General features: G+C 56.5%; 1 protein-coding gene across 1 annotated transcript in view; it reads left to right on the forward strand.

Moving 5' to 3' along the window:
• The window catches only part of OTOG (otogelin), a 310,396-nt gene that overhangs the window by 199,120 nt on the left and 98,128 nt on the right, over positions 1 to 13,148 (forward strand). The window contains exon 42 of the mRNA XM_073605993.1: positions 12,317 to 12,529. Within this exon, the coding sequence (XP_073462094.1) occupies positions 12,317 to 12,529 (213 nt within the window). The remainder of the gene's footprint in view (positions 1 to 12,316; positions 12,530 to 13,148) is intronic.

Genomic DNA, 13,148 nt, shown 5'->3' on the forward strand with positions numbered 1-13,148 from the left:
CCACCGCCTCTCCACCGCGTTCCCACTGCCTCTCCATCGCGTTCCCACTGCCTCTCCATCGCCTTCCCACCGCCTCTCCATCGCCTTCCCACCGCCTCTCCATCGCCTTCCCACCACCTCTCCACCGCCTCTCCACCGCCTTTCCACCCCCTTCCCACCGCCTCTCCACCGCCTTCCCACTGCCTCTCCACCGCCTTCCCACCGCTTCTCCACCGCCTCTCCACCGCCTTTCCACCGCCTTCCCACCGCCTCTCCACCGCCTTCCCACTGCCTCTCCATCGCCTTCCCACCGCCTTCCCACCGCTTCTCCACCACCTTCCCACCGCCTCTCCACCGCCTTCCCACCACCTCTCCACCAATTCTCCACCGCCTTCCTACCACCTCTCCACCGCCCCTCCACCGCCTTCCCACCGCCTCTCCACCGCGTTCCCACTGCCTCTCCATTGCCTTCCCACCGCCTCTCCACTGCCTTCCCACCGCCTCTCCACCGTCTCTCCACCGCCTTCCCAACGCCTCTCCACCGCCTTCCCACCGCCTCTCCACTGCGTTCCCACTGCCTCTCCACTGCCTTCCCACCGCCTCTCCACTGCCTTCCTACCGCCTCTCCACCGTCTCTCCACGCCTTCCCACCGCCTGTCCACCGCCTCTCCACCACCTCTCCACCACCTCTCCTCCGCCTCTCCACCACCTTTCCACCGCCTCTCCACCGCCTTCCCACCGCCTCTCCACCGCGTTCCCACTGCCTCTCCACTGCCTTTCCACCGCCTCTCCACTGCCTTCCTACCGCCTCTCCACCGTCTCTCCACCGCCTTCCCACCGCCTCTCCACCGCCTTCCCACCACCTCTCCACCGCCTCTCCACCACCTCTCCACCACCTCTCCACTGCCTTCCCACCGCCTCTCCACCGCCTTCCCACCGCCTCTCCACCGCCTTCCCACCGCCTCTCCACTGCCTTCCTACCGCCTCTCCACCGCCTTCCCACCGCCTCTCCACCGCCTCTCCACCACCTCTCCACCACCTCTCCACTGCCTTCCCACCGCCTCTCCACCGCCTTCCCACCGCCTCTCCACCGCTTCTCCACCGCCTCTCCACCGCCTCTCCACCGCCTTCCCACCGCCTTCCCACCGCCTCTCCACCGCCTTCCCACCGCTTCTCCACCGCCTTCCCACCGCTTCTCCACCGCCTCCTCTCCACCGCCTTTCCACCGCCTTCCCACCGCCTCTCCACCACCTCTCCACCGCCTCTCCACCGCCTTCCCACCGCCTCTCCACCCTCTCTCCACCGCCTCTCCACCCTCTCTCCACCGCCTCTCCACCGCTTCTCCACCGCCTCTCCACCACCGCCTTCCCACCGCCTCTCCACCGCCTTCCCACCGCCTTCCCACCGCCTCTCCACCGCCTCTCCACCACCGCCTTCCCACCGCCTCTCCACCGCCTTCCCACCGCCTCTCCACCGCCTTCCCACCGCCTCTCCACCTCCTTCCCACCGCCTCTCCACCCTCTCTCCACCGCCTCTCCACCCTCTCTCCACTGCCTCTCCACCGCCTTCCCACCGCCTCTCCACCGCTTCTCCACCGCTTCTCCACCGCCTCTCCACCGCCTTCCCACCGCCTCTCCACCGCCTTCCCACCGCCTCTCCACCGCCTTCCCACCGCCTCTCCACTGTCTCTCCACCGCCTCTCCACCCTCTCTCCACCACCTCTCCACCGCCTCTCCACCGCTTCTCCACCGCCTTCCCACCGCCTCTCCACCGCGTTCCCACTGCCTCTCCACTGCCTTCCTACCGCCTCTCCACCGTCTCTCCACCGCCTCTCCACCGCCTCTCCACCACCTCTCCACCACCTCTCCACTGCCTTCCCACCGCCTCTCCACCACCTTCCCACCGCCTCTCCACCGCCTTCCTACCGCCTCTCCACCGTCTCTCCACCGCCTTCCCACCGCCTCTCCACCGCCTCTCCACCACCTCTCCACCACCTCTCCACTGCCTTCCCACCGCCTCTCCACCGCCTTCCCACCGCCTCTCCACCGCCTTCCCACCGCCTCTCCACCGCTTCTCCACCGCCTCTCCACCGCCTCTCTACCGCCTTCCCACCGCCTTCCCACCGCCTCTCCACCGCCTTCCCACCGCTTCTCCACCGCCTCCTCTCCACCGCCTTTCCACCGCCTTCCCACCGCCTCTCCACCACCTCTCCACCGCCTCTCCACCGCCTTCCCACCGCCTCTCCACCCTCTCTCCACCGCCTCTCCACCCTCTCTCCACCGCCTCTCCACCGCTTCTCCACCGCCTCTCCACCACCGCCTTCCCACCGCCTCTCCACCGCCTTCCCACCGCCTTCCCACCGCCTCTCCACCGCCTCTCCACCACCACCTTCCCACCGCCTCTCCACCGCCTTCCCACCGCCTCTCCACCCTCTCTCCACCGCCCCTCCACCCTCTCTCCACTGCCTCTCCACCGCCTTCCCACCGCCTCTCCACCGCTTCTCCACCGCTTCTCCACCGCCTCTCCACCGCCTTCCCACCGCCTCTCCACCGCCTTCCCACCGCCTTCCCACCGCCTTCCCACCGCTTCTCCACCTCTTCCTCTCCACCGCCTTTCCACCGCCTTCCCACCGCCTCTCCACCACCTTCCCACCGCCTCGCCACCGCCTCTCCACCGCCTTCCCACCGCCTCTCCACCCTCTCTCCACCACCTCTCCACCGCTTCTCCACCGCCTCTCCACCACCGCCTTCCCACCGCCTCTCCACCGCCTTCCCACCACCTCTCCACCGCCTCTCCACCGCTTCTCCACCGCCTCTCCACCGCCTTCCCACCGCCTCTCCACCGCCTTCCCACCGCCTCTCCACCGCCTTCCCACCGCCTCTCCACTGTCTCTCCACCGCCTCTCCACCCTCTCTCCACCACCTCTCCACCGCCTCTCCACCGCCTTTCCACCACCTCTCCACCGCCTTCCCACCGCCTCTCCACCGCGTTCCCACTGCCTCTCCACTGCCTTCCTACCGCCTCTCCACCGTCTCTCCACCGCCTCTCCACCGCCTCTCCACCACCTCTCCACCACCTCTCCACTGCCTTCCCACCGCCTCTCCACCGCCTTCCCACCGCCTCTCCACCGCTTCTCCACCGCCTCTCCACCGCCTCTCCACCGCCTTCCCACCGCCTCTCCACCGCCTTTCCACCGCCTTCCCACCGCCTCTCCACCACCTTCCCACCGCCTCTCCACTGCCTCTCCACCGCCTTCCCACCGCCTCTCCACCCTCTCTCCACCGCCTTCCCACCGCTTCTCCACCGCCTCTCCACCACCGCCTTCCCACCGCCTCTCCACCGCCTTCCCACCGCCTCTCCACCGCCTTCCCACCGCCTCTCCACCGCCTCTCCACCGCCTTCCCACCGCCTCTCCACCGCCTTCCCACCGCCTCCCCACCGTCGCTCCACCGCCTCTCCACCCTCTCTCCACCGCCTCTCCACCGCCTCTCCACCGCTTCTCCACCGCTTCTCCACCACCGCCTTCCCACCGCCTCTCCACCGCCTTCCCACCGCCTCTCCACCGCCTTCCCACCGCCTCTCCACCTCCTTCCCACCGCCTCTCCACCATCTCTCCACCGCCTTCCCACCGCCTCTCCACCGCCTTCCCACCGCCTCTCCACCGCCTTTCCACCGCATTCCCACCGCCTTCCCACCGCCTTCCCACCACCTCTCCACCACGTTCCCACCGCCTCTCCACCGCCTTCCCATCACCTCTCCACAGCCTCTCCACCGCCTTCCCACCGCCTCTCCACCGCCTTCCCATCACCTCTCCACAGCCTCTCCACCGCCTTCCCATCACCTCTCCACAGCCTCTCCACCACGTTCCCACCGCCTCTCCACCGCCTCTCCACCGCCTCTCCACCGCCTCTCCACCGCTTCTCCACCGCTTCTCCACCACCCGCCTTCCCACTGCCTCTCCACCGCCTTCCTACCGCCTCTCCACCTCCTTCCCACCGCCTGTCCACCATCTCTCCACCGCCTTCCCACCGCCTCTCCACCGCCTCTCCACCGCTTCTCCACCGCCTTTCCACCGCCTTCCCACCGCCTTCCCACCGCCTTCCCACCACCTCTCCACCACGTTCCCACCGCCTCTCCACCGCCTTCCCATCACCTCTCCACAGCCTCTCCACCGCCTTCCCACCGCCTCTCCACCGCCTTCCCATCACCTCTCCACAGCCTCTCCACCGCCTTCCCATCACCTCTCCACAGCCTCTCCACCACGTTCCCACCGCCTCTCCACCGCCTTCCCACCGCCTCTCCACCGCCTTCCCACCGCCTTCCCATCACCTCTCCACAGCCTCTCCACAGCCTTCCCACCGCCTCTCCACCACGTTCCCACTGCCTCTCCGCCGCCTTCCCACCGCCTTCCCACCGCCTTCCCATCACCTCTCCACAGCCTCTCCACCGCCTCTCCACCATGTTCCCACCGCCTTCCCACCGCCTCTCCACCGCCTTCCCATCACCTTTCCACAGCCTCTCCACCGCCTTCCCATCACCTCTCCACAGCCTCTCCACCACGTTCCCACTGCCTCTCCACCGCCTTCCCACCGCCTCTCCACCGCCTTCCCATCACCTCTCCACAGCCTCTCCACAGCCTTCCCACCGCCTCTCCACCACGTTCCCACTGCCTCTCCACCGCCTTCCCACCGCCTTCCCACCGCCTTCCCACCGCCTTCCCATCACCTCTCCACAGCCTCTCCACCGCCTCTCCACCGCCTCTCCACCACGTTCCCACCGCCTCTTCACCGCCTTCCCACCGCCTCTCCACCGCCTTCCCACCGCCTCTCCACCGCCTTCCCACCGCCTTCCCATCACCTCTCCACAGCCTCTCCACCACCTCTCCACCGCCTCTTCACCGCCTTCCCACCGCCTCTCCACTGCCTTCTCATCCCAAACACATTATAGAAACAACAAACACAGCAAGTGATCTCTACCAACCAGCAAAGTACCAATTATCTGCCCTCACTTCAAGTATTTCCAAAGTACCTGAGAATTTCACCAATTCTGCTGCCACCAAAGCGGCCGGCACCCTCCCCAAGAAAAAAAACAATTCTCCTCTTTTAATCTAAGTCCCTATCAAAATGAATCTATATTAAAAAAAGATCTCATTACCGGAGTATTTATAATTCTGACACCACTGAAAGGTGCAATATCACCTTTCACCACTAGTCCGGACTCATCTTATTATCTCATTATAATTAGCTTATTGGCCGATTCTGTAACTTCATATCCAAATATCTCTATTCATAGGAAACGGCGTATAGAAATAATTCACCCGACAACACAATGATTAGTTTTATTATCCCGGACATCCCGGTGTTTAATAATGAAAGGTGGGTGTTACCGACCATCGTCCACCAATAAGGGGTACATATTCAAATGACATATTTCCTTCAACAATGTATTCAACCAATCACAATGTCACAAAATTATTAACTCGTTACATCTCTGTATCCAAGCAAACTCATTATGTCACATTATATTATATTATATTATTCTTATATTGAGAGGGCAGGGACAGTTAACCCTTAGCACCACATCCCTAGTAGATAAGAGTATAAATAGGAGGGATTGGGGTAAAATTACCCCTGGGACTTTTAAGGTGCTTAACAGTATCAAGTCAAACCATATAAATATTGTATGCAAAATCTGAACTATCTAAAAATAGATCTTTTATTTAAAAAATTTTTATTACAAAATATCACCAAGACATCTAAAAACAAACAATCTTTCAATCTGAATCAATCAATTGTGATAAGATATTGACAAAACCACTCAATGAATACCACTCAACATGTTTCGCTCAAATTCGTGAGCTTCATCAGGAGTTTTGGTACATATGTGGCATACTATGAATAAGAGAGAAAGAATACACAAGTCAGACAATTCAAAAACGCATATGCTTCTAAATTAAAACAAGGACTTATTGCATACATGAAGAAAGGATCTTATCATATAATGAGAGACAAATGTCTCTAGTATATTACCAATGATCAAAAAATTCAAAACAATTGATTGTGATAATCATGCTATATATATTATACGTTATCTTGCGTGTCTACATTGGTGAACAAACTATCCGTATCATAGAGAATGAAATCATCATAAGTGGAGTTCGCTTACCCAGCCCATCAAACATGAAGAGAAGTAGCGTACAGATTGTAGATATGAAAAAAACCACGTGGTTCACATTCATAGGATGCGTCTCACCCGCTTAGGACCTCCCAACCATTATGGTCCACAGAGGGGCCAATATGTGAAATGCATCAGCCAAAGGCTAAATGTTAAAAGGAAACAGGTTATTAACAAATTGTTCATGAATTGTTCATAGCAAAATAGAGGGGCAGCTATCATAAAGGGTGAGGGACATAATTTACCTTTAAGTTGAATCAAAGTGTATCGTTAAAGGCTAATAAAGCCTTGTAAACAAAATTAGGAGAGCAATGCTCCAAAATCTCCACTAGGTGGTGCTCCAACTGGCAGCCCTTGCATGTCAGAATGGAAGATCCATATTCAAACAGCCCCAATAAGCTATAAAAAATGAACAATATATATAAGACAAAGTAATCAAACATCGATCACCATCAGTGAATACAACTGAAATGGTGAATAGGTTCCATTACCTGGATGATGGAGTGGATGGACACGGAAAGGGAGAAAGGCATACACCCCCCCTTAGAGCCTCAGAGCCACTGTCAGAGGGTAGCAGCCAAGAAGCCGCACTATATAAGTCCCTCCAACCCGGCGGCGTCTGACGTCCGCATCCCGGTGGGAATGTGGATATATAATATATTTAAGTGTTTTTGCCTAGCAAGACCACTTACTGTTATCTCACATATATATTATTATAGCCAAATTTACCACCCTAACTCCTCCCACAGTTTTTACACTACATAGACAAGTAATATACCGAAACGTGCGGATTGTTCCCGAATGGTGTGCTATTACTTTGTGGAACGTTTCGCCAGATGGTTCACGAAATATCGTTGTTTTTGCGGCGAAATTGGTCCCATAGGAATGAGTGGGAGGTGACAAAAGCTGAAAAATCAGAACGTGATTTCTAAACTGCCGCCACTCCCTCATTTTCAGGCCCACCTACACAAATCTTATATCAAAACGTTCAGCTATCCCTGCTGCCACTAAACATGTCCACGGCTAAGCCATAGTCCTGATAGTTTTCACAATATGACCATTTGTTTGCAACTCACGCCGTCCATTGACATTCATTGAAACTACACTCTAGCCCCTTCAAATTTGAAGGGCAATTTCTAAACTACGACTGTGCCTCCATTTTTAATATTTCAGAGACATACTATGTATCAAAATCTAGGTCTGGGTCTTGTGATTCCCACAATATAAAGATCTTCGCTGTAGGATTTATAGTTTTTAAAATACGGCCATTTGAATTACTGCATAGTTACTACATCTATCATGGTCCTGTGTATTGTGTATTGAGCAGTATTTGTGAAGCATAAACAGGGCATGAGCGTTGCTAGGAAACAGTGTTTGTAAACACTGATTATCATCAAACAGATAGCACACCTTCACCTCCATTCTACACCAAGATGCTGAGACACCCCAAATACATGTGGTCATCCCTTCATCTGATAGGCTTGATAATGCTTGTAGACTACTGGTGGAGGCAAGAACACTTCACACAATTTCCCCAGAAATTGTAGCTTTTCTAGTATATTATATTATATTATATTATATTATATTATATTATATTATATTAGGTCACCTAGACAGATATAACTGCAGAGCATCTCATGACACGTCACTTCCTGTGTCTAGTTTCATTTTCAACACAAGACTTTCCTTACACAACAATATATATTTACTTGATCAGCAAAATGTTAGCTTTAAAGACGCAGTTCTTTTATTAGTTTGCAAAACACAAGGGAGGCTTTTTACATGACCCTTTCAGGTGGGTATGTTGGAGGTAGGTAGGTGGGTATGCTGGAGGTAGGTAGGTGGGTATGGTGGAGGTAGGTAGGTGGGTATGGTGGAGGTAGGTAGGTACCCCTACATTGGATGACCCCTGTGTCCTCTCCGGATTGCAGCGTGTACAGACAGTAGCAGGGTCCCTCTATAGTCGGTATGGTGGAGGTAGGTAGGTGGGGTGGGTATGCTGGAGGTAGGTAGGTGGGTATGTTGGAGGTAGGTAGGTACCCCTACACTGGGTGACCCCCTGTGTCCTCTTTGGATTGCAGCGTGCACAGACAGTAGCAGGGTCCCTCTATAGTCGGTATGGTGGAGGTAGGTAGGTGGGTATGTTGGAGGTAGGTAGGTGGGTATGTTGGAAGTAGGTACCCCTACATTGGGTGACCCCTGTGTCCTCTCCGGATTGCAGCATGTACAGACAGTAGCGGGGTCCCGCTATAGTCAGTATGGTGGAGGTAGGTAGGTGGGTATGATGGAGGTAGGTAGGTGGGTATGTTGGAGGTAGGTACCCCTACATTGGGTGACCCCTGTGTCTTCTCCGGATTGCAGCGTGCACAGACAGTAGCGGGGTCCCTCTATAGTCAGTATGGTGGAGGTAGGTAGGTGGGTATGGTGGAGGTAGGTAGGTGGGTATGGTGGAGGTAGGTAGGTGGGTATGTTGGAGGTAGGTAGGTGGGTATGTTAGAGGTAGGTACCCCTACATTGGGTGACCCCTGTGTCCTCTCCGGATTGCAGCGTGTACAGACAGTAGCGGGGTCCCTCTATAGTCGGTATGGTGGAGGTAGGTAGGTGGGTATGGTGGAGGTAGGTAGGTACCCCTACATTGGGTGACCCCTGTGTCCTCTCTCCGGATTGCAGCGTGTACAGACAGTAGCGGGGTCCCTCTATAGTCGGTATGTTGGAGGTAGGTAGGTGGGTATGGTGGAGGTAGGTAGGTGGGTATGTTGGAGGTAGGTAGGTGGGTATGGTGGAGGTAGGTACCCCTACATTGGGTGACCCTGTGTCCTCTCCGGATTGCAGCGTGTACAGACAGTAGCGGGTCCCTCTATAGTCGGTATGTTGGAGGTAGGTAGGTGGGTATGGTGGAGGTAGGTAGGTGGGTATGTTAGAGGTAGGTAGGTACCCCTACATTGGGTGACCCCTGTGTCCTCTCTCCGGATTGCAGCGTGTACAGACAGTAGCGGGGTCCCTCTATAGTCGGTATGTTGGAGGTAGGTAGGTACCCCTACATTGGGTGACCCCTGTGTCCTCTCCGGATTGCAGCATGCACAGACAGTAGCGGGGTCCCTCTAATAAGTCGGTATGGTGGAGGTAGGTAGGTGGGTATGGTGGAGGTAGGTAGGTGGGTATGTTAGAGGTAGGTAGGTACCCTTACATTGGGTGACCCCTGTGTCCTCTCTCCGGATTGCAGCGTGTACAGACAGTAGCGGGGTCCCTCTATAGTCGGTATGTTGGAGGTAGGTAGGTACCCCTACATTGGGTGACCCCTGTGTCCTCTCCGGATTGCAGCATGTACAGACAGTAGCGGGTCCCTCTATAGTCGGTATGGTGGAGGTAGGTAGGTGGGTATGGTGGAGGTAGGTAGGTGGGTATGTTAGAGGTAGGTAGGTACCCCTACATTGGGTGACCCCTGTGTCCTCTCTCCGGATTGCAGCGTGTACAGACAGTAGCGGGGTCCCTCTATAGTCGGTATGGTGGAGGTAGGTAGGTGGGTATGTTGGAGGTAGGTAGGTGGGTATGTTGGAGGTAGGTAGGTACCCCTACATTGGGTGACCCCTGTGTCCTCTCCGGATTGCAGCATGTACAGACAGTAGCGGGTCCCTCTATAGTCGGTATGGTGGAGGTAGGTAGGTGGGTATGGTGGAGGTAGGTAGGTGGGTATGTTGGAGGTAGGTAGGTACCCCTACATTGGGTGACCCCTGTGTCCTCTCTCCGGATTGCAGCGTGTACAGACAGTAGCGGGTCCCTCTATAGTCGGTATGGTGGAGGTAGGTAGGTGGGTATGGTGGAGGTAGGTAGGTGGGTATGTTGGAGGTAGGTAGGTACCCCTACATTGGGTGACCCCTGTGTCCTCTCTCCGGATTGCAGCGTGTACAGACAGTAGCGGGTCCCTCTATAGTCGGTATGGTGGAGGTAGGTAGGTGGGTATGGTGGAGGTAGGTAGGTGGGTATGTTGGAGGTAGGTACCCCTACACTGGGTGACCCCTGTGTCCTCTCCGGATTGCAGCATGTACAGACAGTAGCGGGTCCCTCTATAGTCGGTATGGTGGAGGTAGGTAGGTGGGTATGGTGGAGGTAGGTAGGTGGGTATGTTGGAGGTAGGTAGGTACCCCTACATTGGGTGACCCCTGTTTCCTCTCCAGATTGCAGCGTGTACAGACAGTAGCGGGTCCCTCTATAGTCGGTATGGTGGAGGTAGGTAGGTGGGTATGGTGGAGGTAGGTAGGTGGGTATGTTGGAGGTAGGTAGGTACCCCTACATTGGGTGACCCCTGTGTCCTCTCCGGATTGCAGCGTGTACAGACAGTAGCGGGTCCCTCTATAGTCGGTATGGTGGAGGTAGGTAGGTGGGTATGGTGGAGGTAGGTAGGTGGGTATGTTGGAGGTAGGTAGGTACCCCTACATTGGGTGACCCCTGTGTCCTCTCCGGATTGCAGCATGTACAGACAGTAGCGGGTCCCTCTATAGTCGGTATGGTGGAGGTAGGTAGGTGGGTATGGTGGAGGTAGGTAGGTGGGTATGTTGGAGGTAGGTAGGTACCCCTACATTGGGTGACCCCTGTGTCCTCTCTCCGGATTGCAGCGTGTACAGACAGTAGCGGGTCCCTCTATAGTCGGTATGGTGGAGGTAGGTAGGTGGGTATGGTGGAGGTAGGTAGGTGGGTATGTTGGAGGTAGGTAGGTACCCCTACATTGGGTGACCCCTGTGTCCTCTCTCCGGATTGCAGCGTGTACAGACAGTAGCGGGTCCCTCTATAGTCGGTATGGTGGAGGTAGGTAGGTGGGTATGGTGGAGGTAGGTAGGTGGGTATGTTGGAGGTAGGTAGGTACCCCTACATTGGGTGACCCCTGTGTCCTCTCCGGATTGCAGCATGTACAGACAGTAGCGGGTCCCTCTATAGTCGGTATGGTGGAGGTAGGTAGGTGGGTATGGTGGAGGTAGGTAGGTGGGTATGTTGGAGGTAGGTAGGTACCCCTACATTGGGTGACCCCTGTGTCCTCTCCGGATTGCAGCATGTACAGACAGTAGCGGGTCCCTCTATAGTCGGTATGGTGGAGGTAGGTAGGTGGGTATGGTGGAGGTAGGTAGGTGGGTATGTTGGAGGTAGGTAGGTACCCCTACATTGGGTGACCCCTGTGTCCTCTCTCCGGATTGCAGCATGTACAGACAGTAGCGGGTCCCTCTATAGTCGGTATGGTGGAGGTAGGTAGGTGGGTATGGTGGAGGTAGGTAGGTGGGTATGTTGGAGGTAGGTAGGTACCCCTACATTGGGTGACCCCTGTGTCCTCTCTCCGGATTGCAGCGTGTACAGACAGTAGCGGGTCCCTCTATAGTCGGTATGGTGGAGGTAGGTAGGTGGGTATGGTGGAGGTAGGTAGGTGGGTATGTTGGAGGTAGGTAGGGACCCCTACATTGGGTGACCCCTGTGTCCTCTCCGGAAATTGCAGCATGTACAGACAGTAGCGGGTCCCTCTATAGTCGGTATGGTGGAGGTAGGTAGGTGGGTATGGTGGAGGTAGGTAGGTGGGTATGTTGGAGGTAGGTAGGTACCCCTACATTGGGTGACCCCTGTGTCCTCTCCGGATTGCAGCGTGTACAGACAGTAGCGGGTCCCTCTATAGTCGGTATGGTGGAGGTAGGTAGGTGGGTATGGTGGAGGTAGGTAGGTGGGTATGTTGGAGGTAGGTAGGTACCCCTACATTGGGTGACCCCTGTGTCCTCTCCGGATTGCAGCGTGTACAGACAGTAGCGGGTCCCTCTATAGTCAGTATGGTGGAGGTAGGTAGGTGGGTATGGTGGAGGTAGGTAGGTGGGTATGTTGGAGGTAGGTACCCCTACACTGGGTGACCCCTGTGTCCTCTCCGGATTGCAGCGTGCACAGACAGTAGCGGGTCCCTCTATAGTCGGTATGGTGGAGGTAGGTAGGTGGGTATGGTGGAGGTAGGTACCCCTACACTGGGTGACCCCTGTATCCTCTCCGGATTGCAGCGTGTACAGACAGTAGCGGGTCCCTCTATAGTCGGTATGGTGGAGGTAGGTAGGTGGGTATGGTGGAGGTAGGTAGGTGGGTATGTTGGAGGTAGGTAGGTACCCCTACATTGGGTGACCCCTGTGTCCTCTCCGGATTGCAGCGTGCACAGACAGTAGCGGGGTCCCTCGGGAGATCGGGGAGACCTGGAAGACCTCGGTGAACGGATGTTGTATGTATCAATGTGCCGCCAATGAGAGCATCACCCCCGTTCCCTACAATTGCTCCGTCATCCAGGAGGGGGCGTGCCGCAGATACGGAGAGACGATCGTCACCGTCTCCGACCCCCAGAGCTGCTGTCCTCACCAGATGTGCGGTAAGTGCTCCCTACTTTCTATTCTATTATACGGAGGACATTCCGGACCCCGAGGAGCGCAGACAGAACTACACACCTCCGTCACCAACCCCACCACTAATCAGTACAAGCAATAGAAATGGGTGGAGTTATGGAGGTAGGTAGTGTGGATGGAGGTAGTGGAGGAGGTAGGTAGCACAGTAGGTAGGGATGGTGGAGGTAAGTAGTGTGGGTGGGGTAGTGATGGAGGTAGGTAGTATGGTATGTAGGGTGGGTGGGGTGGTGATGGATGTAGGGAGGGTGGGTGGGGTGGTGGTGGAGGTAGGTAGGGTGGTATGTCGGGGGGGGTGGAGGTAGGTAGGGGGGCGGGGAGGTAGGGTGGTATGTAGGGGGGCGGGGTGGTGATGAAGGTATGTGGGGGGTGGTGGTGGAGGTAGGTTGGGGGCAGGGTGGTGGTGGAGGTAGGTAGGGGGGGCGGGGAGGTAGGTAGGGTGGTATGTCGGGGGTGGTGATGGAGGTAGGTAGGGGGGACGGGGTCGTGTGGTATGTAGGGGGGTGGGGTAGTGATGGAGGTAGGTGGGGTGGTGATGGAGGTAGGTGGGGGGGCGGGGAGGTGGTGGAGGTAGGTGGGGGGGCAGGG

Source organism: Aquarana catesbeiana, linkage group LG11, assembly GCF_042186555.1.
Source record: "Aquarana catesbeiana isolate 2022-GZ linkage group LG11, ASM4218655v1, whole genome shotgun sequence".
NCBI classification, from domain to species: domain Eukaryota; kingdom Metazoa; phylum Chordata; class Amphibia; order Anura; family Ranidae; genus Aquarana; species Aquarana catesbeiana.